The 12,084-nt window shown below is 31.8% G+C and overlaps 1 protein-coding gene across 4 annotated transcripts in view; it reads right to left on the bottom strand.

Moving 5' to 3' along the window:
* Positions 1-3,056: 3,056 nt before the first annotated feature.
* The window catches only part of LOC132753568 (serine/threonine-protein kinase TBK1-like), a 28,164-nt gene continuing 19,136 nt past the window's right edge, over positions 3,057-12,084 (bottom strand). For all 4 annotated transcript variants that reach the window (XM_060744052.1, XM_060744056.1, XM_060744055.1 and 1 more), the window contains exons 12-19: positions 11,297-11,531; positions 10,566-10,681; positions 8,576-8,692; positions 7,456-7,557; positions 7,012-7,108; positions 6,342-6,541; positions 6,016-6,096; positions 3,057-5,650 (exon numbers count right to left, since the gene is read on the bottom strand). In XM_060744052.1, the coding sequence (XP_060600035.1) occupies positions 5,542-5,650; positions 6,016-6,096; positions 6,342-6,541; positions 7,012-7,108; positions 7,456-7,557; positions 8,576-8,692; positions 10,566-10,681; positions 11,297-11,531 (1,057 nt within the window). In that variant the 3' untranslated portion in view covers positions 3,057-5,541. The remainder of the gene's footprint in view (positions 5,651-6,015; positions 6,097-6,341; positions 6,542-7,011; positions 7,109-7,455; positions 7,558-8,575; positions 8,693-10,565; positions 10,682-11,296; positions 11,532-12,084) is intronic.

A 12,084-nucleotide genomic window follows, 5' to 3' on the forward strand; every position in this document is an offset into this window, starting at 1 on the left:
ATGATTGGTTATGATACAAGATGGTATACCAGTATACATGTATATATATATATATATATATATATATACTGTATAAGGTATAGCTTTTTTTTTTTTTATCTCTACAACATTTTCCATATCAAATTCGACAGCAATGGGTTGCAATATAACACTATACATGTAGTTTTATAACTACATGTAAATTTATTGTTGAGTTAATGTATAATTTAGTGCTCGCCAATTTTTTTAAGCCAGTCACCGACGAGGATTTTTAAAATTTTCAGGTTACAAATCTTAATAGAACAGATTTTATATAAACTGGACGTTTTATATTATAAAACGCAAGTGGGCGGAGCACTAAGCCGGTTAGAGTGCATATTGGATGTTCTTCGTAAATAAGAAAGCTACAGTCGCTTCGCAAGCTCCGCTCCTTTTTAGCTTTCTTATTTACGAAGAACACCCAATATGCACTCTAACCTATACATAAAAAACTGACATTATTTTATTCATGAACAATAATAGTTATAATTCTATGATTACTAAACCGCGTCGTTTTTTTTTAATTAATTTATTTATTTTTGAACATTTTTTTTTAGAAAATATAACGTTCGATATGCTGAAAATAATCAAAATATAACTTTCGATGTGAGTCTGTATGGAGTTTACACCATCATCTCGAGGAAAAAAAACATCATAATATTTAACATGATCATGATAATGCTAAGAACATGTGACACACTTTATCTTTGATCGTATGTTATTGCGTAATAATGACTTTTGGTATCGTGATTTCGAATTACAATATTATGCATGTCTATGCTAAAATTTAGGTCTTTTGTCTGGTTATGAAGTCATTTAGATTGCATGACAAAGTCCATCCCTTTCAAATATGTAATGCACGCGCCTGAAAAAAAAAATGAGCCGCGTCACGACAAAACCAACATTGTGCGTTTGACGACATTGACCTCTAGAATATCTACAATCAACAAATCAGCACTTGAGGTCATTATATACATTGCACTTATAATTTTCTCTCACGAATAGACTCAAACCAAATTCATTATGTACACTGGTCACTGATTTATCTTGTTTCTATGGTCAGAAGAGGTTTTCTTTTCTGTCCATACTCATAGTACAAATTTACACTTTGTTCTAACTGATTTTGTTAAATATTTACAAACTGAAATATGGTTAGTAAGAAATGTTGTACTTTTTATTTTCCGTCGGAAGTTCATTCGACTGACTAGTGTTAGTAAGTTTAACACGTAGTAAATAACGTACACAAAAGCATCATTGTACGGAACCCCTATAAATTGCCACATCAATCAGACGTTTTGGTAGTTTAAGTTGTGGTCACGACAAAACCAACATCCGCGCAGTCTGATAAGGATCCATGCTGTTCGCTTACATACCCTGTAACAAGTAGAGAAACTGACAGAAACAGCATGGACCTTGATCAAACTGCGCGAATGCGCGGGTTGGTCTGGATCAATGCTGGTCGCAAACCCATTATGTTGGTTTTGTCGTGACACGGCTCAAATGTACATGTTCATGGACAGGCATGAGAATGTCACATAGAATGTTCCATTATCTAAAGTAACTGATAAATGATAAAGATGGACAAAATGCACTTTTTTGTTTGTTAAATATAAATAATTATTGTTGAATTCGATACAAGTCTAAGGAAATGTTAATAATTCCTCAAGCCCTTCGTATATATGTACACTACAGTTTGCCATGTTGGTTTTCAAAAATAATAAGTTACCCAGGTGACCTTCAAAAACTTCTTTGAATTTATTAACAACGGTAAAGTTTTATCAAATATTAGTCAATTCAGCTCATTCAGCACAACTTGACATTGAAATAAAAATTACCAAATGTCAGTTTAGTACTTGATAAACATTACAAACATGTTAATGACTACTTAAATGAATTTATTGGTGCAAGGTGCTATGGGGAACAGTTCCTACACTATTACCGCATACTGTCATAGCTTTTAACATTCCCACCATTTGACAATGTTTCCAGATAAGGCTCGTGAAAGGTACATAATGTTGACGATATCTCGGGAATGCCACGACTACAAAGAAAGATGTATATGTATGTTTATTGTTTTTGGTATAAGGTAATTAAAAACGTGAGAACTGCCAGTTACCTTATCACAATATGAAATTCTTGTGATATTTTGCAATTCTATTTAGTCGTTCTTTTTTTTTAAAACTTTTGTGAATGTCAGGTATAAATCATATTTAATGTTAGTCAAAATAGAACAATCGTGACTACCTTGTGTCAAGACAGGATGTATGGGTATTTCCGATTTACTATGTTACACTAGTCACGAGCGTGACACGACCAGTGTGGCACGTATCGCCAGTGTTTCAAGGTTATTTTAATCATGAATGAATTACTCTACTACAATTTTATCAGTATATCAGTAAAACGTAGTCTGAATTTCTAAATTTAACCATCGACACAAACCGATAGAGGATAATATATTCAGTGATGAATTTACTTGAAATCATAACATGTGAGCCGCTGTCGAGCAAAAAACATGTATTAGTCAATAAATTTAATATTGATGCTACACGAATATCATATTCTATATATCACATACCCCCCCCCCCCCCAAAAAAAAAACAGATCTGTATACAAGGAAAAAAATGAATTACTTTTTTTCATTGATGCACTTATAGTGTAACATGTGTATACCGCAAGAAAAAGAATACGGAGTCGCAAATTCGGCATTGGTATGCGAATCAATTGTATCAAAATAATATCTTTAGTTTATACCTTGTACTGCTGCGAAATTTTAATATCAAAATCAACTATGGTAGAGCTTTATTTTGTACTGTAATCAATACATTATACACAGCTGAATATACAAAGCATTTTATATAATGCTCACCTTCTTTGCTCATAAACCAGCCGATATTATCAAAGCAACAACTAAATGTTTTCACTCCTAACTGGACATGTATCTGTGAAAACGAATCTTCTTGGTCAATGAACATAATGGTATCATGCGTATATGACTTTCTTTTTCAACATGAAATGTATAACAGAAAACGAAACACAGGTGTAACTTCTATATTTATTATCAGCATAAAACCATCTGTACAATGTCATATATTTTCAAATTATTATAATCAAACTGTGACCAGTGGTATTATAATATCAGTGTCAAATTTTAACACAAATGATGATGTTTCCAATTCTTAATACATACTACAATGTATGTTTTTTGCCACTACTAGTATATAAAATTGTTAGTTTAACAAAACATTTAAAATCCTAAGTATTGAATTTGTTATTATACTAAAGTTCGAGACAAACACATACTTAAACCCACACAAACAATGAATTGTTATATCTGTTTTACCTTGAGTAGAACCGGATAAAACCGGATAAAAAGATGCAGAAGAAGAAGACAGTATTTTGTAAGTATTTGATTGATCAACAGATCATAAGTGGCACTGTTTTCAGTAACTATGTCTAGTAAATCTCAAACACTTGCTGCAGACTGTTGAAGTAACAACAGTTTCACACCAAGACCTTGATCTCTGTCCCTCTTCCTATTCTATTATAGTAAAAACCTTTATAAATCAGATCCAGATTTTGTCCCATAGTATCTTATAGTTAACACTTGACCTGGAGCTATTAGTATCGACAAGTTTGCTCATATCCAGATTTTGTCCCGTAGTATCTTAAAGTTAACACTTGACCTGGAGCTATTAGTATCGACAAGTTTGCTCATATCCAGATTTTGTCCCGTAGTATCTTATAGTTAACACTTGACCTGGAGCTATTAGTATCGACAAGTTTGCTCATATCCAGATTTTGTCCCGTAGTATCTTATAGTTAACACTTGACTTGGAGCTATTAGTATCGACAAGTTTGCTCATATCCAGATTTTGTCCCGTAGTATCTTAAAGTCAACACTTGACCTGGAGCTATTAGTATCGACAAGTTTGCTCATATCCAGATTTTGTCCCGTAGTATCTTAAAGTTAACACTTGACCTGGAGCTATTAGTATCGACAAGTTTGCTCATATCCAGATTTTGTCCCGTAGTATCTTAAAGTCAACACTTGACCTGGAGCTATTAGTATCGACAAGTTTGCTCATATCCAGATTTTGTCCCGTAGTATCTTAAAGTTAACACTTGACCTGGAGCTATTAGTATCGACAAGTTTGCTCATATCCAGATTTTGTCCCGTAGTATCTTAAAGTCAACACTTGACCTGGAGCTATTAGTATCGACAAGTTTGCTCATATCCAGATTTTGTCCCGTAGTATCTTATAGTTAACACTTGACCTGGAGCTATTAGTATCGACAAGTTTGCTCATATCCAGATTTTGTCCCGTAGTATCTTAAAGTCAACACTTGACCTGGAGCTATTAATTTAGCTATAATAAAGGTTTGCTACATCTACTATTACAAGTTTTTGAGACAAAAATTGTAAGCTACGCCAGAATGATAACGGGACCAATCTGTATACTTGAGTTGACCATTGGCATTTGACCTTTATTTTACTTTTATTCCAATATGAAAAAAATCAGAATACTTTAAAACTGAAACCTATGTCAATAAATTATTTGAATTGTCATAACTGACAAAACCTTAAACTGTTTTGCTTTATTTTCTGTTTGGTAGAATGTCATTAAAACCTGGCGTCGGGAATACAAAGGTCGTATTTTCTTGCAGTGAAAAAAGCGATATCAAGACTTTTATACAGAGTGATAAAAATATATGCTACGTCTTTTGGTATAAGTGCAGAATGTGCCAAAAAAACATGAAATATTTAAACATAAAACTAACAGTTCTATAAAAGATACGTATTGTGCATGAACATGAAAGAAATAAACAAGAAGCACATTTATGTCTAAGAAGTTAATTACGTACTAGTACAATTGTGTATTAGAGTGATCATGTCTCAAATTTCGTAAAACAAGTCCCAAAAATTGCAAGGTTCTACATTTTGATACCATAAAATTCCCTACAGATAAGTAGAACTAATAGCATTGAGTTCAACATGATGTAATGGGTCCTAAAATATCATATTGCAACAGTGTTATCTAGAATAATGTAAACAATTACAAAAATATAATAAATGTACCGCCATTGTTTTTGTGCAAAGCAATATCATGTGAAAAATATTCTAAAAAGTTTGAAAAACTAAAAAAAAAAACCCACTCATGTGACATGATAATTAAAACAAAATCTAGGACATACAGCAGACGACAATATACATGTTTCAATCTCAGTCATTGATCGCATTTTGTCTTAAATAGATATCTGACCAATGTATCAATATCATTTATGTTTTGATAAAGTCAAGAAGAAAGTCAAGAAGAAAGAGAAGAGACTAGTAACACTGCCAGTGTAATTAAAATTTGTCTTGTGTCCTATAACTTAACGATTAAAAGTCTGTCGTCCATATATAAAAAATCTTTGTACCTAGTTTTACCTATAAAAAGTTATACAACGGTAAAAAACAAGTTATGTTTAATTATTCTCAAATGTCTTCTGTGTCAATTAAGTATGTATTTGTCTCTAGTTGCGTCAAGAAAAGCCTGATGCAGCATTGGAGTCTTTTGGTTCTGTACATTCAACAGACCTTTTATCATTCTGGAACGATGTCAAACTCAGGCGACTTGTTTCCTGTAGCATTCTGTTAAGTAAAATACAAATCGTTTTATTTGGAGAAGCTTTATTTAAACATTTATGTTATGCAAGTTTATATTCAATGTACAACAGTCTAATCAAAGCACTTATGGTTTGGTAGTCAATTGAAAAACGCATTTAAAGCGCTGACCTGAAATTATGTTTTGCTTCTTTACTACTTTATAACCCATTCTTCAACTTTATGTTACTCATACAATTTGAAAGCAAGTGATTCCACATAACCGTTTTTACTTGATATATGACTTTAACAAATTTGCTTTCATGTTTGATATCTTTTTCATTGGTTGGTCAAACTTTATTTTTATATCAGAACTCGTACTAAACAACACAAAGAATGCATTTTCTACGTACTTTTTTAATTCAAGCAGTGATTGTGTGTTTGAATCCATCAGAGAATCCAGCTCATTTTTCTCTGTTTCATATTTCGTAACCCTGTAAAATATAAAAATATAGGTTATAAAAATATAATATAATACAAGCCGGTCATTCATAAATCAGAATCCCCTTGCAATACTCAAGTAATGTTTTTTCTTCTAAATTATCATGACAAAATTGAAATATTAAGTTTATCTCTAAACATAAACAATAAAAGACTGTTGAAAAGTTGATGAATTGTAACGCTAGGAAAAAAGTTCTAAATCATCAAATACTGACAGAAAATTTGTGAAATAACTTACTCAGAAAGCAAGCGTCTCATTAGAAGTGCCTTTTCACCTTTTTCTGTTGCTGCACCAGATAATGGTTCTGAGATATCTGATATCTCTGTTGTTTCACTTGGATCAAGTTTAGCCTTTTTACGAACAAGATCTGGGCTATTAACTATTGTCTTGATATTTCTCTTCAGTAACTCAGACACAGTCCCATAACACTCGTCTATCTAAATACAGTGAAGGTTACAGTTTAATAAATAATGTTTCCAGAAAAACGTACTTTTCTCCGCACAAATACAAAGATTAATACTAATATCATAAGATGATTCCAGTATCTAATGCTGTTATGTCAATTAATGGATTTTCTCTACTTTCAATTTAGAACAGCCCATTGGAAGTTTAAAGGCTTTAAATATCAAAATACAAAACTTGAGGGAGACTTGTCTTGCTCTAAACAAGTGACAAAGTTTATTTTTTGTTTCAGCATGGTAAGGATTAGGTAAGATGGATAATAACTTGTAAAATAATAATAATAATAAGAATCTAATTATTACCATAGTTTTTATAACGAATTATATACTTCAACATGGACATACTTTTATTTTTTGTCTTAATTTCTTACGGCTATCCTAAAACAATAATTCAGTTTTTAAATTAGGATGTCTTTCAAAGATAGATCAAAACAAGTAGTACATACTTTGTCAAGTTTTTCATTAACTTGTGCCTCACAATCGACAACACATTTTATGTTTGTTTCCACTTTTCCTGTTCTTGTTAAATGCTTCAATAAAACACTGAAACAAAAGAGTTGTAACATGTAACATGTGAACAACCTTTATCATACAGGTTTCTTATAATTATTGAAAACACTGTCAATATTTTAAACTAGAAATGTGTGCATATGACAAGCTGCTTCCATTTTTCATTTTTTGTTCAGTCTACGAAAGGTCAACGTAACAGCAGCACAGCATGACGGACGGACGGACAGATGAAAATCTTTACTCTCTCCCAAGTCGGGGGGAGGGGGGTAAAAACGAGTCTGTCGTCTCATTTTGATTCATAAATAACTCAGCTAATTATATTGACATAGATTATTAATTCAATGCATGTAAAAATGAACTAGAATAAACAAGGATGTTACCTTAAATGCTTGTTAACAGCAATATGGACACGTTTCAAGTTCTCAAGACAATGGCTTTGAAATAGTGACACAATCTTCACGCATAAATCTTCAAGCTTTTGTCTAAAAAAAGATGAACAAAATGAACATTTTAAAAGTTTTTTGCGTTAGTGCTATTTGAACAAAATATATATTCACATGTATATACAATAAGCAGGTATACTACAGATCTTTAACACGTGGTATTTTCCCGCCATTCAAAATAGGTCATTATAGCGGTGCAATGAATGATATACATGTAATAATGAGGAGCAAGTTTGACTTAACAATTTACATTACTTTGTTGAGCAAAAAAGGTCAATAAATATAATTATAAGGAGAAAAATATGAAAATATATATATATATATACAAATGACACTCATTAAACAGGGTATCAACAAAATTGTTATTGTTTGGGATCTACATGTTCGATTTCAAAGATCACTCTTTAGAATATCTTAACAAATTGTGTTTAAGGACATTTCTAGTCTACTGTAACTGCTGTAAATTGTGTTTGTATGCTCATCTTGTTCAAATATAATACGTGAATTAATAAATTAAAGATTACACGTGTAGTATATTAGTCATTTTGGATCTAGAAGTTTCCATATCTATTTATAGATACGTAAATATAGAGATATTACGCAACGGGTTATACCCATAGCTTACTTATTTATCATAATCTCTATACATGTAATATATGCGTGGAAAAGTACGACCATGATTTTTTGTTGTTATTTTTTGTGGATGATGATTTAAATCTATTATGATGTAAAATAAATAAAAACAACATTTTACGTCACGAGAGTTATTCAATCGCATATACAATGTGTACATACGTAGTAGTATTTACGTCAATCGGATTAATGAATGAAGACGCGTAGTAAAAAGAAGAGTAGTAAACAACTAGTGACCTTCATGATTATTATAAGTCTGTTTCAAATACTGCGATATTGTCGTAGCGTATATATAGTCTGTTTCAAATACTGCGATATTGTAGTAGCGTATATTGCAATATTGTACGGATTTCATACAAATACTTGTAACTATCGTAAAAATATTTTCATTCCATATTTTAACAAAATAAATATTTTGGGATACCTTTCGACTTGATGTATAAATTTTTCATGAGGGTGCAGCTCTCCATATTTCTTATGTTTAGAGAATGTACTTGACACAGTTTGGATACCTTGTCGAATGTGTTCAATTCTTGGCAAACTGAAAATAGAAAACCAAATCAAATAAAAGTTAAAACATCATACTTTTTATATTATTATATTTATATATACTATAAATATCTCGTTACGACCAGCCAGATATATTTCAATTTCAAATTTAAGTCATTGGTGGCTTATTAGTAAAATCTGTAACACAGCCCTTTTTCTTTAGTCCTTACTTAAATGTTTGTGTTTCGATATGTAAATACACTAATGTAACAAAATTAACTTTCGTTTGTATTTTCAAACAATCTTTTTCTTTTTAATTTTAAACAATTCATTAATTTCATTCTAGTCATTAAACTAAATATGTTTAGTCAGAAATGTAGTTTTTTGAACCTGTGTTTTATACAAAAAAGTTAATTCTTAGACTTGTCCTCAATGTTTGTTTGGATGATTGGGTTTAACCTCACACCGACACAGTTAGTTACTATTAGGTCATATGGCGATGCTCAAGCTTTACTTGTGGAGGAAGACCACAGGTGCCTCTCTGTGAAACAAACGGGCACCTGAGTAGAACAACCAATGCTATGTAAGCCAGCTGGATATAATATCAATGTCGATCAACAGAAACAATCTAGTTTACGTCGCTCTAAAGCATTTCAACTGATTTCACATGAAGGGTTACTTTAACACAACTTATAGCACTATGACGTTCTCGGAATCTGCAGTTTAAACCAAAGTCATAATAGTAAAGGAACAAGGTAGTACATATCTTCTAAATTCATACCATGAGGTAAAACTGTCCTAATCTTTTTTGCATTCACAACATAAAGTAAATACCCATATATTTATGAAATGTATATGAAAGAGTACGTAATTTCCTTTCAACCAATACATTATAGATACACATCATCAGGAAGGCATAATATAAGTCAGTATAGGACTTGAATAAATATCTATCTATCTAATAAAAAGAAAGGAATGAGGAAATGTCCGTAACAATTGCTTAAGTAAAAGACTTTAATCACATAATATAAAAACCCTAAGTTCTTATCATTACGGAAGTAATTTAACAAACGTGATCAAATTTATGACCTTCACATATCATTTTTTCATTTACTTCGAATATGACTGGCTGTCCATGTAAGTTTTATTTGCCAATCAGCAGACTTTAATGTTTTATTTGCCAATCAGCAGACTTTATTGTTTTATTTGCCAATCAGCAGACTTTATTTACATGTCCTTGATGTATCACTTGATAACAGCAAAACACACAAAATCGTTTTATCGAAACAAAACACCAGATCCTACTATTTATTTGTACCCGGATATTCATCAAAATAAAATGGGAAAATAATCATTTTAGTGGAATTTATATCGACTGACCAACACTGTTGTCATATGGCGACTTTCCAGCTTTACTGGTACGGAAATACATCTTACTATTCTACAAATACACTAGATGATATACACAAAACAAACTCGTATAATATACTAAAAGTTGTGTAGAATTACGAGACTAAACATGTGTTGAACGAATTAAACCAAGGATTACTAACCTAAACACAGTATTTACAGCATAGATTATATAGAATCACAAAAGATTTTGTAGAACTTGGACAAAGCTTTATCATGCAAAAAGAGTTATTTCATTACTTTCCTGTGTCGACGGGAAGTAAACAGCACTAGGAAGTGACAAGGACTCTCCAATAATATCGCGATAATAATCACGGTAATAGTCACGATAACGTTATAATCAAACTTTTCAACCCGGCAGTTTAACAGTACTCAGTTTTGGCAAATATTCACGTTTACGTAACAACCTAACATAGCTTAATCAATAAATATATTTTACACTGATCCTCAAATATTTATTTTTCACGTTCTTTAGTTAACATGTATTAGTTTATCGTGATAGAATGAATACCTACCAATGATCGTCATCATTACAGCCCATGTGATCTGTAGGACTAGGGGTAGATCCCTCTTTCATACGTTGACCAAGCACGCTAAGATATAACTTTATTTCTTCACAACGTGTGTTTGTCTATAATAGTAACAATTTAATCAATATTACTCTTAAACAAGAGGGTAGTAAAACGTCAGCAAAACGGTTGTGTCATAAAATATAGACAAGAGCTGTAAGTAGGACATGCACGACTTTTCTCAGTGCCTGATAGTAAAACAAGAGCCTGGAAAATTTAGTATTCTCAAAGTTAAAAAAAAGTCCATAATTTTGTCGGAATGCATGTTAGAGATATGGGATATAAGACTTCTTATTATGCTTTTCAATAGGAGTGTCAAGTTTCAACCAGTTCCCTTTCGTAGTTTTGGAGATAACAACTTGCACGCAAAACTTAACCAAAGTGTGACGCCCACACCTGGGTTGGTACAAGAGCTTTCCCTATTCTTCCAATAGTCAAGCTAAAAATGCTTAAGAATGTGTCATCAGATTAATGATAAAAGAGATAAAATTCGATCATCCCCCAGTGTGTATTTTTCTATAATCAAAAATATTGCTAAAAATATGGATATCACTTTTTAGCTTCTTAACACAAGCTACCTGGTATATCGATAATTTCTTTAACTTGGTATGAAATTACTTAATTAATGACAGCCAATTAAGAAAATCAGAAACCGATAAGAAATGGTCATCAAATACCTTGTTCATGAGGTCACTAATATATCCGCCATCATCACAGAATGTTTCCACGTGAGTTTTTAGTTGTTTAAAAACACCATTTTCTGAATGCATCATTTCCAGCACGGTGATAAAATTCTTCACGTTAGTTTGTGATATTTGTATACAGTCTATTCTCTTTCTGGTAAGACCAAGAGCCTTATCTAACTCAGGGACAACCTTGTCTATTGGATACAGTTTATGTTGAACATACAACCTGAAAAATCAAAATACTTACATGAGACATTTCTTAATTTTTTGTTACTTTAAGTATATCGAAAACTGCAATCCCGAAAAAATGTCCAAAACGGCAAAATTGAAAATATCAAATATGGCAGTCTCGGTTTGAGCCTGTTCATGGTCAGTACTGTTTAGTGCAAACATCTCTATATTAACACAATCACAAAAGCTACTCAAGCCTATGTTCATATCAGTAATTAGGGAATTTAGGTAATTAGTTATTGACATCCGCTAGATTCGGTAAGAGAATTATAACAACTTTAAAGTAAGGTTTTTAGCCTTATAACACAATTATGGTTAGGAGATGGTGTAAATGGGAAGTACTTGCTTTGTTACAAACATTTTTACGAGACGATTTGAAAACTTTTTTCAATACTTAAAAAGAATAACGTCACTTTTTTCAGAATTTAGAAAACCTTGGTGATTGTTTTTATTTTCTTCCTTGCTTATTGTTTTTGTTTTCGGACGCGGGCTCTGGGTCAACGGGGAGTGGTCTTTTACATGTACTTTGCTCATGAAAAACACTTTAT

The sequence above is a fragment of the Ruditapes philippinarum genome, unplaced genomic scaffold, assembly GCF_026571515.1.
Source record: "Ruditapes philippinarum isolate M1 unplaced genomic scaffold, ASM2657151v2 ctg4790_1_1_1_1, whole genome shotgun sequence".
Taxonomy (NCBI): domain Eukaryota; kingdom Metazoa; phylum Mollusca; class Bivalvia; order Venerida; family Veneridae; genus Ruditapes; species Ruditapes philippinarum.